Genomic DNA, 13,030 nt, shown 5'->3' with positions numbered 1-13,030 from the left:
CCAGAGACCTCCTTCTAAAATGTTTGCCTTGTGTTCCCATTGTATAGAAAATTCAATACTCCACAGAGAGATAATAATATGCTACTGAATTTGAAGCTTAGACTTCCAGCTCCATATTACATCTCATGAGGTCACTTTTAAATAGGCAAAAATAAAAGTCATGCTTTTAGCCAGTGTATTTGACACATTTTATGCATCAGTTCATATTTAACGACCCCGCCTGTCTCTTGTTCCAGCTGCCACTGTGGCAGCCAGCGATGCGTTTGTTCTGACTGTGCCCATCTCGAGCGTGTGCCCCAAGGCTCTTGCCTTTGATCCCCGACTTCTTTGTTCTTATTAATTCTCTTTTATGTTTTGCCTCTCTGATGAATGAAATGAAAAAAAGAACTAGATAAATGGAGAGATATTCCATGTTCTGGATAGGAAGACTCAATATTGTCAAGATGTTGGTTCTTCCTAATTCAACCTATAGATTCAATGCAATCTCAATCAAAATCTCAGCCAGCTAGTTTATGGATGTCAACAAACCGATTTGGAAGTTTATACAGAGAGGCAAACAACTCAAATAGCCAACATATTATTGAAGGAGAAGAATAAAGTTGGAGAACTAATGCTATATGACCTCAAGACTTATGATAACATTACAGTTGTCAAGACAGTGTGGTATTGGTGAAGGAACAGACAAATAGATCAATGGAACAAAACTGAGAGCCCAGAAAAAAATCCCACAAATATAGTTAACTGATCTTTGACGAAGGAGCAAAGACAGTATAATAGATAGTAGTCTCTTTCAACAAACGGTGCTTGAACAAATGGACATATAAATACAAAAAAATGAATCTAGACCCAGACCTTACACTCTTCACAATAATGCACTCAAAATGGATCATAGACCTAAATGTAAAATGTAAAACTATAAAACTCCTAGAAGATAACATAGGAGAAAACCTAGAACATCTTGTATATGGCGATGCCTTTTTTAGATACAATGCCAGATATGATCCATGAAAAAAAAAATGACAAATCAGTCATCTGCTTTGTGAAAGACAATATCAAGAGAATTAGAAGACAAGCCACAAACTGAGAGGAAATATTTGCAAAAGACACATCTGGAAAGGGACTGCTATTCAAAATATACAAAGAATTCTTAAAACTCAATCATAAGAAAACAACCTGATTAAAAAAATGGGTCAAAAATCTTAACAGATACCTCATCAGAAAAGTTGAAAAATAAGCTTATGAAAAGCTGCTTTACATCCTATGTCATCAGGGAAATGTAAATTAAAATAACGAGACGCCATTACACACCTATTAGAATGAGTGACATCTAGAACACTGACAACATCAAGCACTGGTGTTGACATGAAGCAACAGGAACTCATTCGTTGCTGGTGGGCATGCAAAATGATGCAGCCAGTTCGGAAGAGAGTTTAGTGGTTTCTTAAAAAATGAAACGTACTCTTACCATATGATCCATCCATCACAGTTCTTGGTATTTACCCAAAGAAGTTGAAAACTTACGTCCACAGAAAAACTTGCACATGGATGTTTATAGCAGCTTTATTCATAATTGTCAAAACTTGGGAGCAACCAAGATGTCCTTTAGTAGTTTGAGTGGATAAGCTGTGATACATCCAGACCATGGAATATTATTTAGTGTTAAAAAGAAATAAGCTATCAAGTCACTACAAAAAAACACGGAGGAACCTTAAATACATAGTATAAAGGGAAAGAAGCCAATCTGAAAAGGCTATGTTCTAGATGGTTTCAATTATATGACATTCTGGAAAGGACAAATCTATGGAGACCATGAAAAGATCAGTGATGAGGTGAGAAAAGTAGGCAGAGCACAGAGGCTTTTTAGGGCAGTGAAATTACTCCATATGGCATAATGTTATTTGTGCTTTTATACTATAATAATATGTTATTATACTTTTGTTTAAATCTGTAGACAAAAAACCAAGAGTGAATCTGAAGGTAAACTATGGATTGGGGATGATTATGATGTGTTGATGTAGGATCATCCTTGGTTAAAAAAAAAAATGAAAGGTAAAAACAGTACCATTCTGGTGAGTGATGTTTATAATGGGGGAGAGGAAGGCCATGCAAGTGTTGGGGTGGAGAGATATATGGGAAATCTCTGCACCTTTTTCTCAATTTCATTATAATCCTAAAACTGCTTTTAAAAATAAGGTCTTAAAAATAACCTACTTAACATTCACTATAGATAGAATTTTCTCCTTCTTTCTCCAGAATACTTAGAAATTGAGTTACTCTAGGAGACTGGGGTTTGCAAAAACAATATTGGAGACCCTGCTTGATGCAATCAACATAGACCCTACCTTTGTCCCTTTTCGTTCCTGTATTAAACAGGCAGTTGGATGGTGCCAGCCAGGGCCCAGATGTTATCAGGAGGAATAGGTCACAAAGGATGACACGGAGACACATTAACAAGAGAAGTCACATTTAGGAAAAAGCAGAACCCATATAGATCATGAGTGAGAATGTGCATTACAGAAGGTTCTTATAAAATCCCATGTTGTAATATATGGAAGATATTTCCTCTCCTAGGAACCCACTGGTTTCTTGAAAGGTCTCATTTACATGTTTCCAATCTGGTGGTAGTAGATGCAGTGGATATTAAAGGTCACAATAAAGAAGAGATTTTAAGCATAAATACCATAAGAATACCATTTCATATTTTTTCTGAGCAGAAACAAAGTAGTCTAAAGAAATATCTGTGTGCATAAAATAAGCAAATAAAGCAAAATGAATGTTAAAAGAGTTTGTACATAATTTTCCATGATAGAACTTCTGACTGGGGAGCATCTATTCCCACAAACAGATTTCATCTGAGATGCTATGTATGAGGCTATTCATGGTAATATGAGCTTTATTTCAGTTTTTCTGAACCTTCAGCTCTGTTTTATTGTTAATGAATCTATAGAAAATGAGCATGGGTCCAAAGAAGAAATTGGAGAATGATTTTAGGAACAAGAAAAGGTTAATCATTCCATTCACGTCAACTAGCTCCTTTCTGCTATCTATTTTTTCACCTGTTTTTTCCCCCTTAAAACCATATCGTCTTTTTTAAAAACACTGTCCTCACTGTGTCTCCTACCCATCAGTAACTTGTGGCTGGTAGTTTATCAAGTAGGTGCCGTTGACTTCAAAGAACAGAACTCTCTGACTCTAACTGGCTTAAATGATAACGGATTTTCTTATTCCACATAGTGGGATGTCCAGCATTTGAGCAAGCTCCAGGCATGGTAATAACCATTTGGCTAAATGATGCCATCAAGGACCCAGGTTCTTTCCATCTTTTCCCTCCCACCCTCTGTGAGTTGCCTTTGCCCCAGGCTGATTCTCTTTGTGGCCGAAGAACGGTTGTAGCAGTTTCAGGTATTACGTGCATCTATGATCCTATCTAGGGGAAAAAGTAGACATCTCTCTCTTAAAAAAAAAAAAAAAAAAAAAAAACTTTATTGAGGCATAATTCACATACCATACAATTTTATTTAAAGTTTATAATTCAGTGGTTTTTAGTATATTCATAGAGTGGCATGACCATAACGACCAATTTTAGAACATTTCATTACTCTAAATCCTACCTATATTCTTTGGTTTATGGCTCTTTCATCTTCAAAGCCAGCAGTTTACCATCTTCTCCAACCCTCCCTTCCACCCCAAATCATCTCTGTCTTCCTTGTTATAGGCACCTCTGTGATTCCATTGCGCTCACCTGGATAACCCAGGATAAACGTCCCATCTCAAAGGCCTGAACTTAATCACACCTGGAGTGTATTCACATGTTCCAAGGATTAAGACATGGACATTTTTGGGGGATATTATTTGTCGACCACATAGTGTTTAGTGTTAAGAATCTATACCTGTGAAAAAGAGAAAAGGAAGCTTGACTAGGCAGAGGGAGAAGCTGAACTGTGATAACAGCCAGTAAATGGAGAAATTAGGTTGCAAACTCTATAAGGGCAGGACCCATGAGGGATGCTGTATATGAGTGCATCCCTAGTGCCTAGCACATACGTACACAACACTTAGAAAATGTTGAGTTGACAGAGTGATAGATGGCAAAAGGAAAGAAAGAAACTTGGACTAATTGGCTTGAGAGTCTGGAGATGAGGTGAAGGAGGCAGGTGGTAGGAGGACAGAAAATTAGAACTGCTGTCTGGTGGTCAGCACTGGCCCTGGCTTCTGTGTGGTCTCTTGCTTTCTAGAATCCATCCATCATATTATGTCCAGAGAGATGTTTAATACATAAACCAGATCACATTGTTCCCCTTCTGAATCCCCTCAGCACTCAGTTGGTATAGGGACGGAATTCCTTATCACCATGGCCTGTCTTGCCCACCTCCAGCTTCATCGCTACCCCGTATTCCTGGGCTCCCTCTGCTTCGCCCACACTGACGCCTGCTCCTTCTCGCCTTTCAGGTCTCAGATTAATCGCCCCTTACTCAGGACTAACTTTGCCTAATTTAAAATGCTTCTCCCCTATCTCGTTCCCTTTATACCATCTCTTCCGTTTCTTTCGCGGTCCTTATCCCTGTCTAAAATTGTCCTGTTCGTTATTTTCTGATGTAGCGACAGGTCCTAAAACAGTGTTTGCCTTAGTGGACTTTCCATAAAATATGGTTGAGCGACTGATGGATAAATGGATGGATGAATGAGTGAACGAAAAGCTAAGGTGGTCCGCAGGTGGCGGCCCCCGAAGACCGCGCCCTCCCTGAGCGTCAGGGACCCGCGGCGGAACGCGCGGGCGGCGGCAGCGGTTTCCCTTAAACGAGCCGCGGACTGTTGAGGGAGCACACCGGAAGTCAGGGCGGTGAGCGGGACCGGCGGTGGTGAGTGCGGCGGTACCCGGGCGGGGTGCGGAGCGCGGGAAGCTGGGACTAGGCGCGGGCGGAGGGCCGGGAACGTGGGGTGGAGTTGCGGGAGTCGCAGGCCGTGGGGACCTGGCCTCGGGGGCCCGGCGTCCGGGCGGCGGGTGCGGGCGGCGGCGCGAGGGCCCAGCGCGAGTGTCGCGGAGAAGAGGACTCCGTGCGGATGGCGGGAACCCTGTTGTCCCTGTGGAGATCAGCCGTCCTGGGTTCTGGTCCCAGAGATGTCGCTAATTCGTGTGACCCTTACTCTATTCCTTTGGGCTTCAGCTCGTTTGCAAAATGGGGCGAATAGTTTCTGATTGAGCGATGGGTTCATTCATTCCAGGTGCTTTACTTGGTTCTGTTTGCTAGAGATGCATAGACAGAACCTGCCGGAGGGGTTCACTGTCTAGTGAGAAAACCCCCACCTTGCAGGTGAGGAGGTCGAATACAATTAGAATTTGGCAGTGCTTTGGGGAAGAAAAACCTGCTTTTCAGATGAGAAATGTTAATTGGAACATAAAATTTACATTGGGGAAGAATTCCGTTTGGGGTACTTGGAAGGAGTATACATTGTTAACTAATATCGTGCATATTGTGATGTCAACTTAAATGCTTACAGAAAAATTTACCATGAGCATTCACAGCCCTATCAGATGTGATCCTTACAGCCAAATGTGTTAATCAGAACAGGTGGTGTATCTTCATTTTACTAATGAGGAAAGTGTATTCACAGCCCTATCAGATGTGGTCCTTAAGCCTAATGAGTTAATCAGAGCAGCTGGTGTATCTTCATTTTACTAATGAGGACGAGCGCGGAGGTTAAATGACTTACCCAGGCTCTCACTGCCAGTAAGTGACAAAGCCAGGATTAGAATCTAGGCCTCAGGACCTTTGACCTGGTGCTCTTTACAATACACTAGGTTGCCTGCTTTTTTCCACATTATTTTTATAATCTACAAATCATTTGTGACTAAGACGGAGTTCTATTGGGTCACGGTTGGCCTTGAAACATACCTATGGACTGACTCTTAGATTGTTCCCGTACTTACTGGCATTCGCTTCACTCCCTACCTTTGGGTGATTTTGTCTGTACTCAAACTTGACCTTCTTCATACTGGGTCCCAAATCGCTATCACTCCAAATTTATATCTTCCACCCAGACAGTTTCTCCAAGCTTCAAACCGCTAAATCCAGATATTCACTGATCATTTCTGTCTGGATGCTCTACAGGCATCTCAAACTTAGTGTCTCCTAAACTACACATACTACCTTTCCCCCCCAAACCTGCACTCCAAATCTAATGACTGAAATCATTATCCACTCAGTCGCCCAAGTACAAACCTGGTTTGGTTCCTCTTCTCTCCCTTCCTACAGTCAATTGATCACCAAGTGTTACCACGTTCTATTTTATAAGGATCTCCCAGATCCACCATCTCTCTGTTGCTCCTTTATTCCTTTAGTTGCCTAGAGATTATGGCAACAACTTCCTACTGGCTCTCTTTAGCTTCATCCAGTCCATTTTCCATTCTGCTTCAAAGTGATCTTTCTGCAGTTCAAATATAATCATTTCACTCACTTGCTTAAATCCCTTCAAGGTTTTCATCACCTTCAACATAATATCTAAAGTCCTTAGCATGGATTCAAAGTGTTTTTCTGATCTTTTCTGAACTTCCCCCCACCTTCCCCATCCTTTATCTCCAACCTGCCACCTTCCCTCTCCTTTCTCTCCAAACCACTGTTTCTCAGAGTGTGATGTGGTGCTGACCTTCATTAGAAGCCCGGGAATGCTTGCTAAAGATGAAAATGACAGCCCAGCCAGCTCTAATCAGAACGTCAGGGGTAATGCTCAAGATTCTGCATTTTACACAAGTTCTCTGCCTTTTAGCAACTGGTACATTCGCGTTTGAGAGGCCTTGTTCTAGATACTGCCCCACGTTTACCCTGCTCTGTATCTATACCTGACCGCCTACCTGTGTTTTCCTGAACAACTTGGGTATCTTTTATGCCTATCTATGTGCACGTGAGACTCTTTAACTCCTTTTTCAACTCTTCCTCATTCTTCATCACTCTGTCATGCCGTCTGGGAAGACTTCCCTGACCGTGCACCAGCATGCTGCCTCCGGTCTATGTTGGGTCCATTCTTGTGGACTCTCACAGAGCTGGTGGCTTATTTTTCAACATTCCTTCCACTGTATTGCAACCATAAGTTGTATAATTGACATTGTGGGTTTAACAGTTGTGAGCACTGGAAAACGGAGACTCGTTCTTCCCTGCCTGGAACCAATACAGAGCCTAGCATATAGGTGTTTATTAAAGTCTCGGTGAATGGTGAGTGCTTTAGGGACCAGATGGAGTGGCCTTTAATTGTCCCGTGCCTTTGGGTTCCATTATGTACCAGCCTGGACTGTGTCCCTGATTCATGGGTAGCTGTGCTCCCTGGCACTAGCCTTACTATTGCTGGTGAGAAGGATGTTTCTTGCCTTGAGAGGAATTTTAACCAATAGTGGTGTTAAAGAAAAAATTTAGTGACACTTGTTACAGAATAGTAAGGTAGACTTTATTCAAGGGACTGGAGGAGAGGTGTCTTGATGAATGTAGAGACCACTGCAGTGGGCATCTTGGAATAGGGTAGTAGGTTTGACTCAACTCCTGACTCCATCAAGGATGAGTAGGGGTTTATAGTCAAGAAGCAGGTGGAGGGTGGGGGGTGGTCAGTGAATGGAAAATTACTTAGAGAAAATATCATCGATAAAGGGAATTCTTGTTAGGATGACTCAACAGAATTCTTGGTGAAGTCAGGCCACGGTGATGAGATATTCAGGGTGGTCTGCTACCAAAGGTGGGGGGTTTTTGCTAAACTAACTTAGCAGGATTCTTGCTCAAACTGGACTCTGTAAGGGCAGAGGGAAGCCCAAGCTTGGGCCTAGTCCATCAGAGAGCTCAGAGGAGCTTGAGTAAAGTTAGGTCAAGAAAGGGATCTCTGTGGTTAAAGGTGTTACCGAAGCAAAGGGGTCCATCTGCCTGGGTACGTCAAGTCCAATGAGATACGTACAGAGTTTGCAGCAAAGAAAGTAAAGATTTATTTTAGGGAGTAGCAAGTGCTGGAGACACAGGTGACCTACTTTTCAAAGACCTGGCCCTCTGAGTCTTGAAGGGATAGATTGTATAGGGGTGGTGGGTGCTACTGATTTGGAGGTGGGGTTGGTAATTGATCATCGCATCTGATTCTGGAATCAGCCATGGCGTCATCCTGTCTGGGCCTGCTGTGGCTGGGGCTGAAACATACCTAAAGCCAAGATGATGTTATCCTTAGTTTAACCAAAACTTATTATCCTCATGATCCTTAGACCTGAGGCTTTATTCTTAAAAGATTTGACACTGGTGGGAACCTTATGTCCTAAGGCTTAATGATGAAGGGAGCAGGCGTAAAAAGATGGAAGGATAGGGCTGAAAAGCAAGTGAGTCACTGCCATTATAGCAGGCAAAGCCTGCTTGAATCAGAAAAGCTTTCTTAAAGAAATGAAGTCTGTGTGGTTACAAGGGGAGTCATAAAAGAACTAGAATCTTCTGCGAAAACATTTTTTTTCTTGGTCTCTTGCATGCACATATAGTCATAAAAATTTTTTGTTTAAATGACTGTTTAGAAAATCATTTGTATTCATTTTAGAAAACTTAGAAAGTACATTGCAATTTAAAAGCTAAACCTACAACCAAGAGGGAACTACTTAAAATTTTTTGTGTGAGTTAATTTCTATTGGTATTTTTTGCCATTTATATTTATGTTTGAATGCAATTGGGATAATAGCAATTACCTATGTATTTTTATCTTGCTGATTTGACTTAACATTGTATTTTGAGATTTTCCCATATCAGCAAAAGTTCTTAGTGAGGACAATTAACGTAGGAGAAGGAGAAAGTTTTCCTTGACCCTCTTTGGGTCCCTGGTTGGGTCTGGAAATTAAACTAGACAAAGACAGAGTAACAGGAAAAACATTACACATTTATTATAGGTTTTACATGACATGGGAGCCTTCATAAGGAATCGAAGACCCAAAGAAACAGACCTGAGTACTGAACGCTAGGTTCGATGACGAGCAGAGGAGCATGGTAGTATAAGGAGTTCAGAGGTAACTTTCTGAGCGGGGGACACAGCAGGGGCTGTTCCTCAGGATTCTTCCGGATGTCCCTTTGTCTTTGGAGAGGAAGACATGAGAGGGCTTTTCGACCTGTCAGGGAAGAAGGGTGAGATGGGGGAGGAGGTCTGTCCTTCTTCTGTTTTCTTAAACTCCTTCAGCTTAAAATGTGCAGTATGCCAAGGTGCCACACTTTGGGGTAGAGTGCCCTGTCCCCCATCACACTGAACAGTTACTTACTGAATAGTGGCTCTTTGTGCCAGATCTTATTTTAGGCAGTGGGGATACAGCGGTGACCAGATGGTCCAAGTTCTTACTCTCATGGAGTTTACATTCCAGTGGGATAAGCTGATAATTAGCAAGTGAGGATCATCAAATAAGTGCTAAGAAGAAAACAAACAGAATAAGGATGCCGCTTTGTTTTTTAGTAAGGTTCTGCGAGTTTACCTTCCCTGTAGGAGTGTGTGAGAGTGTCTGTCTCATTTTGTCATCAGCGAATATGACTACTTAAAAAGATTTGTTCATTTTCTAGGTGACTAGTGATAGTTCTTTGTAATTTCCATGGCTTTTGATTACTCAGGAAGTCGAATATTTTTACATAGCCATGTGCATTTCCTCTTCATTGAGTTTCTGTGTATGTTCTCTATTTACTTTGGTATTGAGGGTCTAGTGTTTTCTTCTATTTTGAATAAGCCCTTTACATCACTAATTTGATGTTGAGTGCTTTATATATAACGGATCGACAGATACTCTCCAACAGCGGTATGGTGCCTGTAAGAAAGAAAAAATAGGAAGCCTAGAATTCCTTTCCTCTCCTTCTGCCCTCCTCCCTTCTAATACAGTGAGGTAAAAATGATCAGAGAAGAAACAAGTATAATTCAGGTGGAAAGAAGTGAAGAAATAAGGAAAAAAGGTAGTGGGCGGAGAAAAGGAAGGTGATGAGAGGAGAAGGGGGAAGACGGGAAGACGGGAAGAGGCCAGAGAAGCGGTAGGAAGGAGGGGAGCGAGGGAAGAGCAAGAGAATGAGCAAACGGAAGACAGAGTCGTAGGGACTCTGTGTGCTGACCTTGGATAATTATGTGTATTTTTCTTTTTCTGCCTCTATAACCTAGAGAATCCCTAGAAGAAGATGACTGTGTTCTTCAAAACACTTCGAAATCATTGGAAGAAAACTACAGCTGGAATCTGCCTGCTGACATGGGGAGGCCATTGGCTCTATGGAAAACACTGGTAAATACCTGATGGCCCCTACCCCACCATTACCTCCCACAACAGAATGGTCCAAAAGGGCCTAAGGTTAAAATCTTGTGCAGCTGTGCTTGTCTATGTAAAACGTTATGGCGTCAAAAGCAAAATAAGTGTTAAATCCACAAAGACAAACGCTTCTGGTTATAACGGTTCTGTAAAATTGGAACTATGCAGAGCTCCTAGCTGATACTGCGGTGGATACAGACTATAGTAGTGAGATGGGAAGGTGAAGACGTCGAGGCCCAGCTGAGAGAGAGAGAAGTCACCTGCCAAGTTAATGGTAGACAGATTGGAACTCATGTGTGTCCATGGGGCTTACTCCTTCGGCTTCTTACAGTCTCTGCTGTTATCACTCGGGTCGCTGGACACTTACCAACTCTGCTTCCTCCAACTCCTGTGACTTTCCTCATCTATCCCTTTAGCCTGGGTTCGTTTAAATGAGACAAAGACTTTCAAATCTTTTGTCTGAATAAGGAATTCAACAGTCATGGGTTTTATTAGCTCAGGCATGGAGGGAGAAGAAAGTGCCAGAGCCCAGCTTCCGACTTAATATGCTAATAGATTTAAGTAAATAGAGTTTTTACATAAAAATTATATAAGTTATTAAGAGAGCCAATCAATCTGCTATCTTTTGGGGATTGAGGGCTACATCTTAACTATATAGCCGCCCTCTGTGCAATCCAGATGTCTTAAATGACTGCTTTGTTAGAGAGCAGAACAGTTAGGCTTTGTAATAAGCGTCTTCACATTAGAAAGGAGAGTCGTACTGATACTTTTGTGAATGTTCTCAGTTCACCATTGTCAGATAATTTTGTGATGCAGCATGGTGTCTGTTTTTTTGCAGCTGTCGAGGAGATGGAACATTTCCTCCCTTCCTTTCTAAGTATTCTTAAGGCTTAGCACTTGAATTCCATTAGCTAGTATATAAAGAGTAGACCTAAGAATTAGTAATATTCGAAAAGGAGAGGGCGGAGGAAAGGTTTTACCAAATGGAATATGAAGCATATGATGTTTGCCTTTTCCTCCCTTTTCTAACTACAGTCCTCAAGGAAGGTTCTGTTAAAATTTAACTGAGTAAATTTGAAGATCTAATTGGCTTCATTAAGTGAATCGTGAATTGGGCAGCATCCCATCTAGCAACTAGAAGTGCGCTCCAAGGGGTTGTACAAGATGGAGGGCTTTATAGAAAGAAGGGTGGGGCAAGGGAGCTAGTCACAAAGGAAAGGATTCTTCTTGGTCTAGGGCATATTTTCTTCGAGGAAAAAGAATGGGAAGGGTTTTTGTCATGCGTATCGCCACCCCTTCCTATGGGGGATGGAGAGGGCCTGTGTGACAGATTACTTTATTGGTGCTTAACCAGAACGTGCCAGACGGATTAAGATTATATTTCTGGTAGAGGCTGAAACTGCAGTGAGATCAGGTACTAAGTCTACGTTTGGCCTTTTGGCACGAGTGGCGCCATGTTGGGCCTGCAGTTTTCTCTAACAGCGTCATAAACCTCCTGCCATGGCAAGGATTAGGGTTCCCACTGCAAAGGCACCCAGCCCAGGCCTGGGCTGCTCAGTCAGGGAGAATCTCCACCCACTGAGGATTACTGCTGTGTCTGCCGCTAGGGGAAGATTTGAGGAAATAACCGTGTCCCTTGTTCAGGATGTTTTTGGAGATACTGTAATAATTTCTCGTCCGTGTAGTCTTGAGGCTTTAAAAAAGGCCCATTAAGTCCCAGCACATTAGAGGTTTCGTTCTTTTTTTAAAATTTTTTTGTGGTAAAATACACGTAATATAAAATGGTATTATTACATTCACATTGTTGTGCAGCCATCACCACCATCCGTCTCTAGAACCCATTTCATCTTGCAAAATAGAAACTGTATCCATTAAAATAATTCTCGCACCCAGCAACCAGCATTGTATTTTCTGCAGAGGCCGCGTTCAGTATTGGATCTGAAACCACTTGAACCAGAAGTGTGGGAGAAGCATGGATGCCCCCTTCTGCTGTCTCTACCCTTGATGTTCAAGGTTACTGCTCAAAGTGCAGACCTTCAGTGTCCTGCTGCCCTTCTTTTTCTCAAGCGTTTCTCCTGCATGCTTTGGTACTATTTAGCCATTATTAAATTCTGCCCGCTTTTTCAAAAAAAAAAAAAAAAATTGTGGTAAAAAACATAACAGGATTTACCACCGTACCCATTTTTGAGTGTGCAGTCATGAGTGTTAAGTATATTCACGTTATGCACCAGATCTGCTACTTCTTGCAAAACTGAAACTCCGCCCATCGAACATTAACTCCCCATTTCCTCCTCCGCCCAGCCTCTGGAAACCACCATTCTGCTTTCTATTTCTATTAGTTTGACTGCTTTAGATTCTTCATATACATGGAATTATATGGTATCTGTCTTTTGTGACTGGCTTATTTCATTAAGTGTGAGTCCTTGAGGTTCATCCATGTAGCGCGTGGCAGGGTTTCCTTAAGGCTTAGTGATATTCTGCAATATGTATACAGCACATTTTCTTTACCTTTTCATCTGCTGATTTACATTTGGGTGGCTTCTGCCTCTTGGCTATTGTGAATAATGCTGCTACAGTGAATTGAGGTGTACTGATAAGTCTTTGAGATCCTGGGTATATACGCAGAAGTGGGATTGCTGGATTATATGGTAGTTCTATTTTTAATTTTTTAAGGAACCTCCATACCGTTTTCCTTAGTGGCTGTACCAGTGTGCATTCCTATCACCCGCACAAGGGTCCCAATTTCTCCACATCCTCACCAAC

The 13,030-nt window shown here is 41.9% G+C and overlaps 1 protein-coding gene across 1 annotated transcript in view; it reads left to right on the top strand.

Moving 5' to 3' along the window:
• The first annotated feature begins 4,809 nt into the window (after positions 1-4,809).
• Positions 4,810-13,030, top strand: part of AGK (acylglycerol kinase) — an 84,363-nt gene continuing 76,142 nt past the window's right edge. The window contains exons 1-3 of the mRNA XM_011359553.2: positions 4,810-4,859; positions 8,891-9,007; positions 10,126-10,243. Coding sequence (XP_011357855.1) covers positions 10,143-10,243 — 101 coding nt within the window. The 5' untranslated portion in view covers positions 4,810-4,859; positions 8,891-9,007; positions 10,126-10,142. The remainder of the gene's footprint in view (positions 4,860-8,890; positions 9,008-10,125; positions 10,244-13,030) is intronic.

The sequence above is a fragment of the Pteropus vampyrus genome, unplaced genomic scaffold (assembly GCF_000151845.1).
Source record: "Pteropus vampyrus isolate Shadow unplaced genomic scaffold, Pvam_2.0 Scaffold48, whole genome shotgun sequence".
Classification (NCBI taxonomy): Eukaryota; Metazoa; Chordata; class Mammalia; order Chiroptera; family Pteropodidae; genus Pteropus; species Pteropus vampyrus.
The sequence above is the reverse complement of the archived record's forward strand: the minus strand, read 5'-3'. Positions and strand labels throughout refer to the sequence as shown.